The sequence below is a fragment of the Dipteris shenzhenensis genome, chromosome 9, assembly GCF_047967505.1.
Source record: "Dipteris shenzhenensis isolate YYH24624 ecotype China chromosome 9, Dip_SZ_1.0, whole genome shotgun sequence".
NCBI classification, from domain to species: domain Eukaryota; kingdom Viridiplantae; phylum Streptophyta; class Polypodiopsida; order Gleicheniales; family Dipteridaceae; genus Dipteris; species Dipteris shenzhenensis.
The window spans coordinates 45763337-45783389 of NC_141604.1; the positions used below are offsets into that span (position 1 = coordinate 45763337).

At 41.3% G+C, this 20053-nt stretch overlaps 1 protein-coding gene and 1 pseudogene across 3 annotated transcripts; one reads left to right on the forward strand and one right to left on the reverse strand.

Moving 5' to 3' along the window:
* Window positions 1-868: 868 nt before the first annotated feature.
* Window positions 869-1681, reverse strand: LOC147898719 (kinesin-like protein KIN-10B pseudogene; annotated as a pseudogene).
* A 1227-nt stretch (window positions 1682-2908) lies between these two features.
* Window positions 2909-6382, forward strand: LOC147898720 (pentatricopeptide repeat-containing protein At3g12770-like). 3 transcript variants are annotated; one of them, XM_087379587.1, is made up of 3 exons: window positions 2910-3180; window positions 3265-3341; window positions 3439-6382. In XM_087379587.1, the coding sequence occupies exons 1-3, from the start codon at window positions 3078-3080 to the stop codon at window positions 5947-5949; spliced, it is 2691 nt and encodes an 896-aa protein (XP_087235713.1). In that variant the 5' UTR covers window positions 2910-3077; the 3' UTR covers window positions 5950-6382. The 3 variants fall into 3 exon arrangements, with proteins under 3 accessions (XP_087235712.1, XP_087235713.1, XP_087235714.1); XM_087379588.1 differs by having other exon boundaries at window positions 3269-3341; XM_087379586.1 differs by having other exon boundaries at window positions 2909-3341.
* The last annotated feature ends 13671 nt before the right edge of the window (window positions 6383-20053 follow it).

Genomic DNA, 20053 nt, shown 5'->3' on the forward strand with positions numbered 1-20053 from the left:
AGCAATTTGAATTTTGCACATAGCAATTTGCATTTGGCACATAGCACTTTGCATTTGGCTTATAGTACTTTGCATTTAGCACATAACCACACAATTGTGTGGGGGGTGAGTTGGCACACTTCCTCTCCAAAAATTATAAGACCAAGGAACGTGCCCTTCCTTGGGTTTCATATAGATTTACATTTAGCACATAGCAATTTGCATATAGCATATAGCAATTTGAATTTGGCACATTGCACTTTGCAGTTGGCAATCACCATATAGAATTTTGCATTTGTATTCAACAAATAGCACTTTGCATTCGTAGTATATGCAATTGACTAGTCTACTCAATTAAAAGAAAAACCAATATGGAAGAAAAAAATTAGCTTTTTGAGCAATCGAGAATGACGGGAAGATGAGGATCACAATTTAATGTGAATTTTATAATGTGCTCACATCCTCCAACATTTGTTCAGGCAGCACATTTGTTTGACATTTATCAACCAAGAGGGTAGGACCTCTAGTAAAAACATTTGCAGCCTTACCTGAAAGAATCTGGGAGATGGCATTCTTTAGAGCCCGAGGGTCAGCGTGAGTTTTACATGCCTCCATGACTTGTTCCCCAATTGAAGGAGAGAGAGTGCCTTGCTTCCCACACGATCTTTGAAAAAATCAAAATTTTGAAAAAATCAGTCGAAAAGTGGTTAGCCCAATCCATCACATCAAACGAATCCTTTCTGTTGATACACAAGCAGGTATCAGCGAGGGTCCTCAACATTGGCAAGCCATGCCCTCGCAAATTGGAACAAGCCTTACGGTCAAGCATGCTATCACGAGAGCCCGACTTGTGCCTCGTAGAGAATCTTGTAGGATGCAGTTCAGCTTTCTATCTCGATTGGCACTCAACTTTCGTTAGAATTAAAGCGGTGATAATTTTAAAGAGAGATTGATTGATGCAAGCACTTTTGGCAAGACGGACTCCAACGTTGCCTGTTCTTCGATTGTCTTTGTTCCCTGCAATCACGAGTTGTGAGCTTAACGTTAACCAATTCCCTGCGATGACGAGATGTGAGCGTAAACATCAACCAAATTTGTTAAGTTGGGAGAGACAAAAGATAACACAAAAAATCTGTGCTCCTTGGAAGTCTGGCTTCAAACACACCTACAAGGTCTATGAGATTAAGCTTTCCAACCACGGGGAAACCAGTAGTCTTTTCATTGCTTGTGATAGTCACCATTAACACTTCATGGCTCCGGCTTGGAGCATCGTTTAATCCGGTTTGTCCCAATTTGCGCAGCAAGCACCCGCTTAGAAATACCTTGCCGAATTTTGCAAGATCAATTCTTACATTCACTTGAAAGTATGCCAGGAAAATGTGCTTTACAAGCTTGAGTCAAAAAGCAAGGCAAAAGTGAAAAGCAACAGCACTCTCCCAAATTTCATTTCTGATGCTCCAGTGTAAAATTCTTCCTCAAAATTCGGCTCAGGAAAACATCTCTAAGTTTGAATTTGCACAAGAAACCTGGAAAGCCCGCACAGCTAAATCTTGCCATTGCTGTCCTAAAAAACAGAGACCTCCATTGCCTTCGCTTCTAGCAAATCATAGCACCGATCCATATAAACCTCGTAATAAGAGATGTTTATGTGGAAATCAGTGTTTTCATACATGGCAACGTTGCTTGTCAACGCCGAAGGCATTAAGCTGGGATGATTTTCTAAGCCCTGCTAGTAGCGATCATGCAAACAAGACCGACTCTTAGACCATAGCTTTGTCCTTTTCAAAATCCTATGCTAACATCATGAAAGATACATGGATTTTGATGGAGATCAACTGCATTGTGTATGTTTTGCCGCTACAGGTTGCACCATAAGCAAAGACTATTGTGTTGTAACCCCTCAGTAAGGTCGACAGGAGGGTGAGACAAATATCATCTTTTTCATCGTAACAAAAGTCAAACTTGTAGGATCCCTGCCAGCTGCAGAAGAAGATGCATTTTTTACTCCCCTTCTCTCTCATTGGTGTCTGAGAATGCTGAATTATTCCTTTTTGCTAACCAAATTTTGGCACAAAACTCCAATAAATTTGTAGCACACATTCCAAAAAACTTGCGACCATCGCGCGCTCACAATAGTACAAAATTCTCACAGCAAGAAGGGCGAATTCGGGCAACGACACGAACTTTGTTGGGGTTGGTGCTAAGGACATGAGAGCAATGAGGAGGGTGAGGTGTATAAGAAGAGGGAGCGAAGTGAGACTTACCGACAGGCTTGTGGATGCAAGGGTGGAGCATGGTGGATAGCAATGATACGGATTGGCTTTCAAGCAAGCTGTGCACACAACACCATAGCCAAGAAAAGCAACAACAGATGAAGAAATGAAGACGATGCGAAGCTTTTTTGCAGGCATAAGAAGAAATGCGGTGATAGATGAAGCTCATGAGAAAAGAAATGCGGTTATATGAATGGAAAAGAGGAGTTACATGGCTACAGCATTTTCTTGCCCTTCATTTAAAAACAAGATGAATGATATGTATCATTCAATAGGCCTGCCCAACAGGAGGAAGAAAGAGAGAGAAAGGAAGAGAGGGAGTCCGGACTCCGGAGGGAGGGGGGCGGGGGGGGGGTGAGAGAGAGAGAGAGAAGAGGAGAGGAGGGGGCTAAAAATGTGGAGAGAGAGAAGATCTCTAGATTTCTACCAAGTGTCGCCAATCCCACCAGAAAATGAGCTTTCAGGAGCCCCATCGGGTTTACTTAGGCCTCCACCTCTGGCAAGCCAAAAATAAAACTATTGAGATTCTAAAATTTCAAATGTGATATGTGGGCTCAACGAGGAGCTAGAATTTCTTTTCATTCCACAATGCTACCTGCCTTCAAAAAAAGGGATTAGAAATTATATACCCACCGTGAATACGCAGGCCAAAAAGAAGAGTTCGAGCGCCGTGGAATGTCAATTCACACATGCGAAGCGAAGTGGCTCCACGTGGCAGTGCATATCCACGCGTGTGACAGTCCGACAGTTCGCGAATCCGTGATTTCACGTGATTAGCGATCGACCACAAGAGTCAGCACATATGTAGGCTGCTCAGACTCGGACATGGCGCTGCCTTCTGCGGAGCCTCCATGGATGGGCAGCCAGATGCGCAGTGGAGCTTTCTCGGAGGACTGTACCCGAAATACCTCAAAAAATTCGAACTCAGGTACCGCAGAACAGACCTCCACTTTCAGTCTCGAGCAGCGACATACTTGTGGCAATTGGTTTTTATTGTTATCATGCCTCCCAGGTAGGTTAATGACAGAAATCTTATGGCAAGAGGACTTCATGGATCCGTCCCAGTGGTGGGACAACCGAAAGAGCAAAGTAAGTGTGCGGCAGAATGGTTTGCATAGGTAAAGCTGTAGAAATGCTCGGTCATATTGGCTAGTGTGACGAGTCGGCCTGATGTGAGTTTTAACAGGCAAACCCAAGGGCTCCACATTTCAAGCATAAAATGTCTCAGGGTCCAGAGTCCAGAAGCAAGGGAATGCATGGGGCCAACGCATCCATTGGTCAGGCACGGTCAAATTCTGAAGACCACGGCTTCATGGAGATTGTCAGAAATTGCAATGACGACGTTAGATATGGAGTACCTATGACCGCACAAGAACTGCGAGAGAACCTTGGCTTGGAGATGCTGAGCTTAGACGAGGCACTCTTTTGTTTGGAAGGGATGCCTCAGCTGCCTTCTGTTGAGACTTCTATATTTGTCTTACAAAAGTGCAGAAAAGAGAAAAACCTAGCGCATGCTAAGCGCTTGCATGCCTACATGTGCAAAAGTGGGCTGGAAGCTCATCGATGTCTTGGGAACCACCTTGTCCCAATGTTGGTGGAATGTGGGAGCTTGTACGAGGCTCTGCAGGTTTTTAATGGGTTGGTTGATCCCAACGAGTATTCATGGACTTCTCTCATCGGGGGGCATATTGAATGTGAGGAATCACAGCACGCCTTCAATCTATACCAGAAAATGCAAGAGGGTTGTATACATCCTAGCAAATATACTTTTGTGACCCTGCTGAAGGCTTGTGCCAGGCTGAAAGATGCAGAAAGAGGCCAGGAAATGCACGCTGAGATTACCAGAAAGGGGTTGGAAATAGATCCTTTTATTGGCAACACCTTGGTTGGTATGTATGCTAAATGTGGCTGCCTTATGAAAGCACGGGAAGTATTGGACAAGCTTCCAGTTCGAGATGTAGTATCATGGAATGCACTAATAGCAGGGTATGCCCAACACGGGCTTGGTGAGGAAGCACTGAACTCTATAGAACAGATGCAACTGGAGGGAATCTCTCCAGATGTCGTCACATGGAATGCACTAATCGCAGGGTATGCCCTGCATAGATGTGTTGAGGAAGCGCTGCACTGTTTTCAACAGATGCAAGTTGATGGTGTCTGCCCAGATACTGTCACATTTGTTTGCAGCTTGAAGGCTTGTGGTAGCAGAGGAGTCGTTGACAAGGGAAGCCAAATACATGTAGAGATTGTCAGAAAGGGGTTAGAAAGAGATATCTGTGTTGGGAACACCTTGGTTGATATGTATGCCAAATGTAGCTCACTAGCAAAAGCACATGAAGTGTTTGACAAGCTTCCAAATCGAGATGTAGTCTCGTGGACTGCCTTAATCACAGGATATGTGGAGCAGGGTTTTGGTGAAGAAGCGCTGAATTGTTTTGAACAGATGCAACTGGAGGGGGTGTGTCCAAATGCTGTCACGTTTGTATGCAGCTTGAAAGCTTGTGGCAGTCTAAGAGCAATAGATAAGGCCTGTGAAATACATGCTCAGATTGCCGGGAAGGGGTTAGAAAGAGATCCTTGTATTGGCAGCACCTTGGTCGATATGTATGCCAAATGTGGATTGCTTGCAAAAGCACAAGAAGCATTTGACAAGCTTCCATCCCGAGATGTTGTCATGTGGACTGCACTTATCGCAGGGTATGGGCAACATGGGCTTAGTGAGGAGGCACTGAACTGCTTCCAACAGATGCAACGAGAGGGTGTGTCTCCAGATGTAGTATCATGGGATGCAGTAATTGCAGGATATGCCCAGCTAGGAGAAAGTGAAATTGTTATCGATATGCTTGAGAGAATGAGAAGAGAAGGTATAAAGCCAGACGGGGTCACGTTCCTCAGTCTTCTTACTGTATGCAGTCATGCAGGTCTAGTGGATAAGGGTCAGAAGTACTTTGAGGCTATGAGCAAAGACTACGGTATCATTCCAACTATTGAGCACTACACTTGCATGATTGACCTCCTTGGCCGTGCAGGCCAATTAGAGAAGACCGTAGCAATGGTGGAGACGATGCCTTTCCAACCTGATCTTAGAGTGTGGCTTACTGTATTGGGTGCTTGTCGAAAATGGGGTAATGTGGAGCTTGGAAGACGGGCCTTTGGACATGCAGTAAGATTGGATGAAAAGGATGCTGTAGCATATGTCTTGATGTCTAACATATATGCAGGTGCGCATATGCATGAGGAGGAGAAGAAGGTCGAGGCAATGAGGGTGAAAAAACAAGCATGGAAGAAGCCAGGACAGAGTTGGACTGAAATTGATGGGATTGTGCATACGTTCATAGTGGGGGATACAAGGCATTACCAACACAAAGATATATATGCAAGGTTAGAAGACCTCTCCCTCAAAATGCGGAAGGAAGGTTATGTCTCAGATTTACATTTTTTGTCCCAAGACATATCTGACGATGCAAAAAATGATGGGTTATGCGGGCACAGTGAGAAGCTAGCTATCGGGTGTGCCCTGCTCAATACACCGAAAAGGACACCCATACGCGTTGTAAAAAATCTTGGGATTTGTGACAACTGTCATGCAGCCACTATACTTATATCAAAGATAGAGCAGCGAACTATTCTTGTTAGAGATGCAACCCGTGTTCATGTCTTTAAGGAAGGGAAGTGTACTTGTGGGGAATACTGGTGACACTAGTGTATTTACATGAGTTTGAGTGTTCCTCTTAAACACCATGTCGCCCTACCTTTACAAAGTGAGTTGGATGAGTTATTGAATGAGTGGAGGAAAGGGGGAGGAGGAAGAAAGTATAATGGCCAAAGCACACTGTTCCTTTCTGGCTTTGGGACAAAAGGTCAATTTTTCTGGGAATTTGGGTTTTATGTTGGGGACGTTGCACAAAGAGTGCAGTTGTTTTAAATGTTCAGCTAGAATAATGGAAAGTCTGGTGAGGCATGTTCAAGAGTCGGATCATGGTTGGTGATACACGAGTTTCCTTCGTAACTTTTGAGTTTGTTGCTTTAAACAAGCCTACATGATTTCAGAATCTGCAATGTCTAAAACCCAAGTCTATCTTTCTATAATTCTGAAACGTGCTCTCTTAAAACGGAAGTGGAACGATTGCTTTGTATAAAATTGTGGAATATTGCTTTACTTCATAGATTTGAAAGACAGAAAAACAACTTCAAATGTGTGCTTCTAGATCTCTGATGCAACTTCAAAACTCATGCAGAAAACAATGTAAATCTACTACAGATTTGCCTCAAATTTGAGTATAGCTGTTGTGAGGGTGTAGGATTTGCATAGGGAAATGTGCTACCGCAGGACTTGTGTGGGAAATAACTTGCAAAAGGGCTGCTGCAAAGGTTACTATAGGAGAAGCAGAAGGGGTCGCTGCTGCAAAGGTTCCTGCAGGAGCAGGAGAAGGGGTTGTTGCAGAGACTGCTGCAGGAGGAGGAGAAGGGGCTGCTGCAGGAGGCACAAAAGGATGCAGAAGGGGCTGCTGTAGAGGCTGCTGCATGAGGAGCAGAAGGTGCTGTTGCAGAGGCTGCTGCAGGAGCAACGGAAGGTGCTGCTGTAGAGGTTGCGTGGAGAAGGGACTGCTGCAGAAAGCTGGAAGAGAGTTTACGCTATCAAGGGGGTGAGAGAGTGTGTCCAAAGGGGGTGAGGGTTTGTTTTATAGGGATAGGAGGAGGCAGCTTCAAATGTGGGAGTCTGTGCTCATTTTGGCATTGGGGACTGGCTCCCTTGAAATTAGCTGGGTTTCATGGAGTCTGGAGTTCCTGCAGTGATAAGTAGTACCACCATTCATGCATGGCCCTCCACATGTTGCCATGTGTCCTACGCCACCTCATGGGCTGCCATGTGTCCCTCAGTAAGCCACATCAGCCTGCCACGAGTCATATTGAAATTCTGGACTAAGGTAATTTTAAGCACTCTTTATTTGCATGACTAAAATTTCAGTTTGGGTGATCAACACTACTCTGGTTTTACTTCTGTTTTGATTTTTATGTTTCTGGCAGTTTTTTTGTATTGCAGTGCCGCCAAGGCCTTGCCAGGGGTTGAACTCACACATACTCACACACCCACCCGCCTTAACCACCAGGCTAGGACCCCATTGGCTATGTTTCTGGCAGTTAGCTCTATTTCAAGGGCTAATCTAGGGTTAGTTTGAGTTGGTTGGCCTTCTTGCATAACCTATTAGGCCTATAAGTTTGTCATCTCATCCTCTATTTCTTTGACTCTTTCATGTTCACAGGCCCACTCCCAAGGCTATTGCAACGTTCCCTTTATTATTGGTTGGGTTCGGTATGCATTCTATCTGCATTCGATTGGTCCCATGTTGGGTACTCGGGTGGGGTGTTGTCTCTACATTTCTGCCACAGAGATATGTCTTAACTTGTGGGAGGCTAATGTTTGTAACCCCTTTGTTCCTATAGTGAGCAAGTGGTGCCACGGTTCATTCAAGGCCGTCTACATGTCCCTACAGGATGCCATACGTCCTATGCCACCTCTTGGGCTGCTATGTGTCCCATGCCACATCTCTCGGTTGCCACCTAAGTGAATCACATCAACCCCCACATCACCATGCCACGTCACCTTGCCAGATTACCCTACCACTTCATCCTACCATGTTAGGTTGCCACATCAGCCTATCATGTCAACCTACCACATCAGCATGCAACAGTATCATGCCACATCAACACGCCACATGTCATGCTAAAATTTTGGCATAAGGTTATTTTAAACACTCTCTATTCGCCTCACTAAAATCTTAGTTTGGGTGATCAATACTATTCTAGTTTTACTTCTATTTTCACCTTTAGGTTTCTAGCATTCCAAGGGCTAGTCTACGGTTAGTTTGATTTGGTTGGCCTTCTCACATAACCTATTAGGCCTATTAGTTTATCATCTTGTCATGTATCTCTTACTCTTTCGCATTCGCAGGCCCACAACCAACGCTACTACAACATTCTCTTTAATAGTGGTTGGGTCAATATGCATTTTATGCATTCCCTTCTCACATAACCTATTAGGCCTATTAATTTATCATCTTGTCATGTATCTCTTTGACTCTACTGCAACGTTCCCTTTAATAGTGGTTGGGACAATATTATTCTATGCATTTGATTGGTCCCAAATTGGGTACTTTGGTGGGGCATAGCCTTTGTGTCTCACAGAGATACATCTCAACTTGTGGGACACTAATGCCCGTAACTCCTTTGATGTGGGTCCATCCTCGATTGCTAGACCCTAGCCAACTAGTACTTATCTTGAATAGTAGGAAAACGTATGCATTATTTTGGCAAACATCCTAGTCTAAGAATGAATTACCAAGCAATTGGATAAGAGAAGTAACGAAATCAAATTGTGTGATTTTTGCAATCCCATATGACAATTAATGTAATGATAACACAACTCGACCTTACAATGCATTCATATAGTATTCCCCTTTTGGACACGAAAATGTTGGGGTGTTAAGTAACTAGAATATGTGTATCAACTTTGTCTCTTAATGTAGTCAGGTCCCTTTCACGCTGGGACCATTTGATCAATTGTTAGACTCATATAAAATTTGGATTTTGAAACATGTCAAGTCGTCAATATAAAGCCTAGTATATAATTTCAACGTTAATTGAAACTCACCAGCCACTTTTTAACACACCTTGCACTAGAAAGAGATATAAGGTATTCCACCATGATCTATCTTGTACAAGAATGGTAGAAGGGTAGCCTTCTAAGGTAATGCCATCTAAGAGTAGCTACCTGTTCATTTGAACCCAATTTGCTATTACATAGCCTTACAAAAGCTAGGAGTCTACCAATCTCGTTTTTTTTTTCATGATTCACATCTACCCATAATCCCTTTGGGTTATGAGCCTAAACACTAGAATCACCTAACCTCTTTGTAGTTATTTGTTAATTGCAAATCAGACATAGATGCCTTGTACATTCCTTCCTTTAGATATTCATGTCCCAAGCAAGGAACTATCTAAGTTCCTTTAATTTCGTCTACTCTCTCTTAAGTTGATTGACAAATGCTTTAGGTTATGAGCCTAACCACTTGAATGTCCCTAATTTTTCGCTACCTATTTGGCAATTGGAGGTTAAACATTCACATAACATACCTCCCTTCTATCAAATAATCTCCTTAATTTAGCTACACTCTTTTGAGTCAAATATTCATATCATTCCAATTGATAAAATACTTGTTTGTTTTGATGTTCGTAAAGTTCCTTTCCCAAGACTGTGGAGTAAAGGGTAGGCTCTCCACTCAATTAAGCTCTACAAGGACACCCAAAAGGTTTCTTTCATTAGGATGGCTGACGTCAAACACTATATAGATTCTCTATTTGGTGGGATTTGTAACTTGTAACGTTGCCTACCTAAATCTTAGATGTTGTCATTGCAAAAAAATTGGAGTCCTTTAGATTTCGAATGTTAACATATGGTCCCACCCCCATGCCGACTACACCTTAGATGGGATCTGCATCATGTGTGGCTCTAACTTGAGCACTTGATGGAAACTACCATTTTCCATCTAGAAGTTGGAAGCATATGTGATGCTCATAAGGTTTTAACATTCAGTTCATTAGCACGACTATTTTTGAACATCTCTTTATCTTGTGCCAAAATTAGCTATGTGACTTTTTTGAAGACTTTTTTGTCATCTGTTGGCACATATGTCTGAGATGATAAAGCCTTACCTTCCAAGTGATCTTCACTAATGGAGATGGTATAATTTAACCGTACGACAAACCTATAAATAGTCAAATTTAGAATCTCTTCCATTGGAGCTTCCAGATGATCTTCACTTATGCAGATGGTAACAATTTAATGGTACAACAAACCTTTAAATACTTGCATTAGAATTTCTTATATTGGAGCTTCCATATCATTTGTCATTTGATTATGTATTTGAGATTCCAGTCGACATGTCATTCTAGCTCTATTTCTTGAATCTCTTCTTTGTACTTGTCATGCAATGACTTATATGCCTCTTGGGATTTTGTTTTGCCTTTGGCTGTGGCTGTGATCCAGTGGTACCCATGTATTTGACATTTGCATCCATTTGTTCTTGTCGTTCTCTACTTTGACTTTTTATTGCAATGAATCCACTAATTGGGCTTTTGTTGCATTTAGTTCGTGTAACATCTGTGTCATCTGACTACCTTTGCCCTTTGAGATTTTTTTAAATTTTAAATTTTATCTATTGCTTGCCTTATTTCCTCCATGTTGGCTATGGCCTCCTTCACTCGGATGGGTTTTGCTTTCGAAGCCATACAAGCTTTGTAACTCTTGTCAAGATGATTCTACCATTTTCTTAGTGGTTGCAATTTATAACTTGCCATGTGCTTCTAGCATACTTACCGTACCTATCTTTGCGTTTTTTTTGCTTTTGTCCTAGTAAATTTTGCATACACATTCTTTCCAAATCATGGCCTACCAACTTGGCCTTTGATTTTCAAATTTTTGCTTCAGCCATATAAAGTCTTTCTTGGGCCATTGGAATTATTTGTGTTTCTTCTTCCCTTTGTTATTTTTTGAAGGCTTAGACTATCGAAAATTCCTACCATTAACTACATTTATGAAGCATAATGTTGAAGGATTTGAAAGGGTGGGTGTCTCTTTTGATCATTTTCATTAAAATGTGTTCCAATGGTTCATGTTGCTTGTGCCTATAATGTGCATTGAGCATCTTTTGTCTAGGTTAGCTTAGTTTCTTGCTATGCATACTACTATCAGGTTAAGACATAAGCACTAGTTGTTTCTATACCTATAGGGATTGTTGGGGTACTTGAATCTAACATTGTATCAATCTTCATTTTTCCTATTATGGAACCCTATGGTTGTTCTTGTTATTCATTTTTCTTAGACTTTGTGCCCTGTGATTGTTCCTCTCCAATTGGATTGAAATTATATGCTCTATGGGAACCTTAGCTATCCTTTGTTCATTATACTCATACCTTGCAGTTCATTAGTCCCAATTCTTGAGTGATCCAGGTGAATTTTTTAAAGGATTTTCCTGAGTGGGGTAAGATTTTGGCCAGGTTTGTCTAGTGTCGTTGCTTGTTTGGTGATTACTCTAGCAATGTGTTGTGACCAAGCTTGTACCTTTTCCTTTGCTAGGACCCACATGGAATAGACCTTGACAAATTGATAGTTGCTTGCCAGCATACTAGTTGCGTGGCCATGAATTGTTGTGCCATCTCACAAGACTTTTATCATTGAGGTTCATAAAGTGTACGCCATCAGTTCTAAATTGAAACAAGTTATGAATTTTTGTAATCCTTGTCTCATTTTGTTATGACATGGTACCTTCCCTCTGTTGGGGAATCTAAAGCCCCATTTACAATTGATGCATTATCTGTATAAGATTTATGCTTTTTTTTAAAAACATAAGTAGCTCCATATAATTATTGTCGACCTTCACAATTACAATAAGACTTCTTGGCTGGCCTTCCCAATTACAATAAGAGTGAATAAAGTCTTTGACATGCTCTTTCAATTCCCAGATTGGACTTTGATTCTTTAGCTTCATGATGAAGGATCCCTGACCCCTTTCATTTATGTATTTATACGCAAAATTAGAGAATTTTTAACTTGTATAGGATGGCCCAAGATCTTGAATTAGTTTGTCATATGAAAAAATTCCAGCCTTTGAAATGGTGCAATTTTCTTTGATTGTATGGATGGTGTGTTAAGAAGGGTATAAATTGCACCATAGACTAAGGTCTAGGGAGGACCCTAAAGGGGGACATGGGAAAACCCTAATCCTAACCTTAAGGGGTAAGTTGTGTGAACAAATTGCACCCAAATTAGAATTCTTATAATTCAAAATAGCTGACTATAGACTACCCATTTGCGACAACAAAATGCTATTCTAGCTTGCAAAGTTCCCACGCAAACCTACTTTGCTTTGATTTGTCCGTAGCCGAACATGGGAATGTGTCCAAATGTGAGTCTTTTTCCATTAGAAGATGCCCATAATATGGGATTATGTTGTGGTATCTCTCTCAACTAAGAGAGAGGTACCTTGGGGGAGAGATACCTTAAGTTAGAGGAAAAGCCATGGGGAGGTTTCTCCTAAGGTATCTTTCTCCACGGCATAATCAAATGAGCATGACATATGGCCATCAAAATTCAAAAAGCAATTGTGATGGGGATTTTGACTCTAGCGCTAGTGGGAAACTATTTTCCCAATCAATCAAAATAAAGACTCTTAGTGAGTTTGTAGCTCAAAACATACACATTTGCTAGACTTTACACAAAATTACTAAAAAACCTTAAACATTATTCTAAATACTTGGAGAAATCTAACCTGATTCAATTTGTGCAAAACACAAAAAGAGCCAAAACCTATGGTTTACCATCGAAAGGTTCACGTGCATAATATTTTGCAAACTACAAAACAATAAGTTGCCCGATGGACCCCTCCTTCCAAGTAGGGGCTCATGAAAAATCAAGAAGCAATCATTGGTTTGGACTATTTTTAGGCACTTGTGGGACTGACACATCATAATTTCTATGCACATAGCTTGAATGCCTACCTCTAATCTCGAAAAATGAGTTGGCCCATGAACCAACAAGAATCTAGAGCTTGGTTTTTGTTGGGCAACCAGATTTTAAACCAAGCCCTCCGCATGAACAAGATCTAAAAGGTGGGTAGGACTAACTAAGTATTTGTTTGACTATTCAGAAGCGAAAACAAAAAAACTTGTATTTTTTTGGAATTTTGAAGGTTTTTTATTTTTAATTTTTTGGTTGTGGTTCGGAGAGTCAAGTTTCCAATTATAGCATTGATCAAAGAATGCTTGTCGCATTTATCGCTCCCCATTATATGAGAGATCGCTGTCAGAAATCTGTTCGCATTTTAGAAGACGTATCTTATGCATGCCACTAAAATGAAGATGTATCTTATGTATGCCACTAAAATCTTGTAGGTCTTTTGGCTCCATTCAAGAGCAACGTAGTTTGTGCTTCTTGCTTCTAACCGATTCATCAAGCTAGCCTACATACTCAACAACACCTATCTTGGTTTCTGCTAGTCCCAAAGCAAACAAAGACATATCATTGCTCAAGAACTCACCTATCAAAAGAGTCCAAACAAACCTCTCCGTAGTGCCTTTCAAGCAGATGTCCAAGAGGAGGTAGTCATTTCCTTAAATTATCAGTCTGTACTTGAGGCTCATCGATAGATAATTTGGAATTTTTAGATGGAGATCAATCAGTGGAAAGATACTTCATTAAACAAAACAACTACCTTTGTGATTTTATATCATTGTGCAACATTATGGTGACAATGTTTCATCGCATGTGATCAGCTCGTCCTGCATCCTTATGTTTATTTCTAAGTGGTGTGATCAGTTTCCCTGGCATTCGTATCTAATGTTTGCTGATCACGATTGTGTTTTGCACTATAACAATCAACCCTATCAATCAATAGATGCGGTGTATGAATGTTGACTACTCTATCATCAAGAATGTAAATATTAGTTGCTTTCAAATTGGAGCATCAAACAGTTTCAGTTCTAAATATTTCAACAATGTTACTTGTAGGTTTTATGTTTGCTTTCAGGTTTTCAAGTGTATTGATTATGATTTTGTTGCTTTTAATCTTATACTTTCCCAAAAGCTTGATTGAACGATGAAAAACCATTCAATTGCTATAAAATCTCTATAATTTTTCTTTTATGCATGCAAACGGAGCATTTTGTTAAAGACTCGATTTTTCATAGTGTATTCCAGGACTAGTTTAGTTTCAATCATAAGAAGATGCCTTGATCTTCTTTTGATTAGGATCAAATTCGGGAGGTCCTCCTTCTCAAACTAGTGCAATCTATGCTCCATCTCAATATTTTCTACTGTTTTCTCACACAAGATAGAATCTTCTTGAAATAGTACAATCTATGCTCCCTCTCACTGTTTTGTACTCTTTTCTCAAATGAGATAGAATCTTTGATGTGCAACACCCAAGTTTACATTTTTGCATGCTATGCACTTCCATTCAATGTGATTTAACTGTCACCATGGTAAAAGATGAGATATTTGCTATAAAAGATTCCCAAGTTAAGTTGTTAAATTCTCTCATTTAAAGTAGCTATTTCAAGAGTCCCCTATTCTTCAATCGTAACCTTTACAACACAGGTCTCTTTTGAGAGTCCATTCAACTTGATAGAAGCCTAATACCTGATTCCTCTTGTTTCGAGATAAAGAATGTTTTATTGCTTGGGTTGTATTGACATAAGTGACTACAAAAGGAAGGACATGATTATATTTTTTGTGTAAATTTTTGAAAAGCAGGTTTGTGACTAGTTTGGTAGAAGGGCATAAAAATGTCCCATGACACTTTTATGTTCTATTAATTGAGTGACTTCTGAGAATTATTCAAAGGTGTTAATATGGTATTTTGGCATTTTTATTATTTTCCATAATAGCTTATATGCTGAAAAAAACTTGGAATTATTATGGATTGGAACTCACACCTGTTACTTTGAGTTCTATCTAAAGTTTTAAGGTTGACCTAGCATCGAAATTTTGAGCCGTTTTCTCAGTTTTTAGATAAAATAGCCATACTTCTTAATTGGAATGAGTTTTTTAAGAGGTTGTAAGTCCTAAAGTCCAAGGATAACTATGACACATATATTTACACTACTTTGGAGCTAGTTAATCATACTCATATGTAATTTTAGTGGATGTTGACCGTAAGGCAAGATTTGATATTTTGCAAATTCTTTGACATTTCTAACAAGTTTCTAACTAAACCATACTTTGTATATGTCTTCAGTTGGACATTTTGAAGTTGCACTTCTAAATTCTTCAAGCCTACTATCTCGGAGCTCCTTGATGCGCTTCTCTACTTCTTCTCTTCTATGCCTTTCCATGTCAACCATTTTTACAGCGGCCTAAGCTTACTCTCGTGCCTAAAAGGCCCTCGCTTCTTCCTCCTCTACCTTTGCTTCTGTACCCTCCCTGAGAATTTTCTCAAGTTGCGCTGCCTTTGTTGCATCGGTGGCTTTCTCTTGTAGAAAAGTCACCTTGTGAGACATCTTCTTATTGTATTGCTCAAAAAGCCCTTTGAGGGTAGATGTCATTAGGTGCATTGCAACTCCAGCGGCTGAGATGACAATTGGGATTTGCCATCCATGCAATTCTTAAGGTTGGTTATCATGCTCTTAGAGATCGCCCTTGAGAAAGAGACATCACGTCCTTTCAGTTGCTCTACTGCTGCTTGAACCTGCCAGAACTTCATGGTTCCTCTCGTATCAAGAAAGGAGTGCATTGTCTTCTTCAACACATCTTGGAGGTCTATTGGCAAGATAGAAAGCTTGACTCCACCATCTTTACTAATCTAAGCGTTGGGGTATACATCTAGAATATCCTTTCTCTTCCACTGCTAGTTAAAGAATTGTGCTTGCAAATTGCTTCCAGGAATGCCTAGCACATTTTCAATCACGCTTTCAATCTTCTGACCTTGATAGACTATTTGTCCCTCCTTCATGTTCACCTCCTGTACCAACCTGGTGAAGTTGTTGAGAGAATCCAAATTGGGCTTTTGAAGAGCGAGTGAGGAGCTCCTAGATGTCACGATTTCAAGATTAGGGGAGGAGAGGCTCTTGCACTGTGTTGTAGAGGGGCAGGAAAGATTGTGTGAGGAGCTCCCGGACTGTGCAAGGGAGGAGGAAAGATCATGTGAGAAGATTTCAATCTGTGTAGAAATGTTTTGGAGCTCGATGTGTCCAGGGGGATCTATTATGAGAGGGGATAGAAGTTGCAGGAAGAGTGCAAGGGAGATAGAAACCGTTGAGAGGGATAGAAGATGAAACAGTGAAGGAAATGGAATAGTGGAGGCTTAAGTTTGCAGTCCGAGTGCAAGGGAGAAAGAAATGGTTGAGAGAGTAGAAGACAAAATAGTGAAGGAAATGGAATAGAGGAAACTTAAGTTTGTAGCCTGACTACAAGGAACTGTCAAGGTGAGAGCCACCGTGGCGGTGGTTGGCCCGAATTTCAATGAATTTAAGGTGGTAGTACTACCTTGCATGATACTGAGTGATTAGAGGTGGTGGTGTCTAAGATTACCAACTACGTCTGTTGTGGCAACGGCTAAGATTCCAATGGGCTGGCAGTTAATTACCAATGGTGGTGGCTAAGATTCAAATGGGTTGCCAGTTAATTATTAGCAACCGCAGTGGCCCACAATTACTCACCTGCCAGTTACCACCACTAGGCTTGCATGCATGATTACTACGAGTGTAGTAAATTACCAGTCACTTGGCTTGCATGCTCAGTAGAGTAGAGTACATGGTAATGAGTGATTAGAGGTGATTAGGCTTCATGATTTACTTTTGTGGTAATTACTGTCCGATGGTGGTGGCTCTCATTAGCCACGTCTGTGGTGGCTAAGATTCCACCGGGTTGGTAGTTAATTACCAGCCACCGCAGTGGCCCATAATTACTCACCTTCAGCTACCACCACTGGGCTTGCATGATTACTATGAGTGCAATAAATTACTAGTCACTGGGCTTGCATGCTTAGTAGAGTACTAGAGTGCATGGTAATGAGTGATTAGAGGTGATTAGGCTTCGTGATTTTCTTTTGTGCTAATTATTTCCCAGTGGTGGTGGTTCTCATTAGTCACCTCTGTTGTGGCTAAGATTCCACTAGGCTAGCAGTTAATTACCAGCCAACGCAGTGGCCTAGTCACCTGCCAGTTACCACCACCGGGTGTCTGCTTCATGATTACCAGCCCACCTGGGGTGGTGCATAAGATTCCACCCTGCAGTGGCCTGCAATTAATATGGATGGAAGCCCGGGTCTCCAGCCATCACAGTGGCTCGAACTTTATATATATAAGATCCGTGGCATTTGGCATTTTACTACGTTGCTCTCATCCGCCCCTGATGTGCTACTTTGCTCCTCATGCTCTGGTACTTTACTCCACACACCCTCCTCCAACTCTCTTCCGCACCTGCTCTACTTTGCTCCACGCTCCCTCCTCCAACTCTAATCACTCATTTTCTCCCTTGCTCGTCTGCTCCACTACTCACTTACTCATCTTCACCATGCCTACTACCACCCCTCAATGCAATGTGATCCTAATGTTATCTACCTTCTCGTATAAGGTGATTGCATTGCACTCACCTGGAGTGGAATGCTAGCTCTACTGGACACCCTTTGTTCCCATGCTCGATTCCCCCCATATCTGCATGTTACCACCTTGGATGACATGGTCATAGAGGGCCTCTTTATGGCTATGCTATATGGGCTTCCCCTAGACGTCAATGAAGGCCTCATGATTTTCACAGCAGAGTAATCTCGTCTTGTTGGGGGGGCGCATAATCTAAGTCTTGGCAATGTGCATGGTCCTTGGCCTCATTATCATCTCCTCCATTGGCTCCCTAAAAAATTTTAATGCAACAAGCTGGACTAGCAGCAATACTAAGTTGTACAAATTTTATCTTGCTCAATGAGGCTCATAACCACTCAACAATGGCTGGATGTAATCTTTTGGCCTCTAAGGCTCTCCGCGATCTTTTGGCTCACTGGATGTAATTATTGGTCTCTAAGGCTCTCAGCAATTGCTGAGTTTTTATTACTTTTATGTAATCTCTTTTGTTCAATTTAAGGCTCTCAATATGCATTGTTGTTAACTTTTATATTTGAGTGGTTATGCTTGCTAGATGTAATCTTTTGGGCTCTAAGGCTCTCAGCAATTGCTGAGTTTTTATAAATGTAAGATCATCTATTCAATTTTTGTTCTCAGTATAAGTTGTTTATTTTTATATAACTTGTTATTGGATGTAGATGTACATTGTAATCTCTTTTGCTCAAATTTCACTTGATGAATTGTAGTTGATTATCTAGATGGCACCACCAGGCCTCTAGTCACCGTTGTGGCTTGGAATATTTTTGCCCTCATTTAGGATTTACTGAAATAAAGACTAAAATGCGAGTAAAGTAGGACTACGATTTCCTTGTTTTAGGACCAAAATAGTACTAAAATAGCTCCAACCACCATTGTGGTTGCATGGAGATACATCTAGAAAAATACAACTAAACTTTTAGAAAATGCAATTGATGATATGGCCCTTGAGGGGTCCCCTCTAGGTGCAAGGGCCATATCAAAATTCATTATACAACATCCAGGATACCACTAGATACATATGGCATGTTGATATGGACCTTACCCCTAAAGGGGACCCCTCAAGGGCCATATTGTCAATTGCATTTTCCTTGGTTGCACAAGGAAATACATTTTCCTTGGTACACAAATATATAACTCCAAGAACTAGGGCGGTGGCTATCATAGATCTCCTTCTGTTTGCCAGTGCGGTGGTTGTCATAGATCTCCTCCTGTAATATGTAAAATAGGTAATGGAGCCATAACTCCAAGAACTAGCGCGGTGGTCGCTCCAAGTTAACCTTGAATTTCGGGCAATGACAGGTCTTCAGGACAAAGACTGCGCTACGGTGACGATGCTCAAAATGATAGATTGTGTCTCATTATTATGCCAAAAACCAGTGCGGTGGTCTCTCCAAGCCAACCTATGATCTGATACATGGGCGCTCTGCCTATTGACAGGTGGCAAAGCTGCAACACCAAAAGGCTGCGCGATGATAGGTGGTCAGGCTGCCTACGGTGGTATTCAGAATGATAGATTGTGTCTCATTATTATGCCAAGAACCAGTGCGGTGGTCTCTCCAAGCCAACCTTGAATTTTCATGATCTGGATCGGCGCGTTGTCCAGTGACAGGTGGAAAAGCTGTGGTAAAAGGCTGCATGATGATAGGTGGTCAAGGCCAGAGATTACGCTGCATGAAGCAGTGCAGAGATGCACGATGTACTGGAGAGATACACGATGTAGTGCAGAGCTGCTGTGTGTCGAGCTCTGTGGTGTTCAAAATAAATAGATTACGTCTCATTATTACGCCAGTGTGGCATCATGACGTCGGGAAATTTTTTGGCGAGAGTGCGAGTCTGCATAAAATTTAAAATCTCACCCAGGAGCGTGTTGCTCGCAGCCCCAAAAATAGTTCCACGATTGGCTACACCCAAGCAAACGTTGACCCTTTAAGCTATGATTGTCGCTTCAATAATAAAGTCTGTTCTTTTGTGGAGCTTGCGTTAATGTATCTAAATTCATGGGTGGTGCTTGTAAGTGGCAATGAGAGGCATTAGTAAATAGCTTCTATGCGATTATGTGTTGTGTTTAGTATTGTGTTGCCAACCTTGCATAGATGCTCATTTGCAGGTGCATTTGTTTGTACTCTTTGAGAGAGATGAGCTTGACTCCTTGGTTGTTTCTTTGTCAACTTTGGTGATATAAGAAGTATAGTAATAAGTAGTTGCTCTATGTGGGCTCAACATGAATTGCACGTCAGAGTTGGCTCCCCATAGTTTTAACAAGGTTGGATTGAATTGTTGGTGAACATGTTTTTGGAGTGTCATTGAGGAATGTTTGCACATATTATCCATATGTACTCGTTTTTCGTCAACCCAAGCTGTTAAAAGAAGGTGTTAGAGTCTAGTAGTGATATTGAGGATGCTGATAGGAATGAAGAGATTTTCTTCAAGTTTTTTTTCGTATGCTCGAGCGGGAGGAGGATTTGTGTTTGGCGCATATGGGATCATGAGAAGCACAATTTATATTCCATTTGCGGTATGTCTTTCTATGTTCATGGATTTGCAACTCTTGTGTGCTTTGCCAAGTAGTGAGATGTTTGTTGTGATGTACTTATCAACAAAATCTTGGATTTGCTCAAGAGGAGAAAGATTGTAGGCTAGTGAATCTT

Bases quoted from the DNA above. Each gene is read 5' to 3' on its own strand.
- LOC147898720 (XM_087379586.1), top strand. From the start codon at position 3,078: ATGGCGCTGCCTTCTGCGGAGCCTCCATGGATGGGCAGCCAGATGCGC. The intron at 3,342-3,438 runs GTAAGTGTGCGG...GAGTTTTAACAG, and splicing joins GGGACAACCGAAAGAGCAAA to GCAAACCCAAGGGCTCCACA.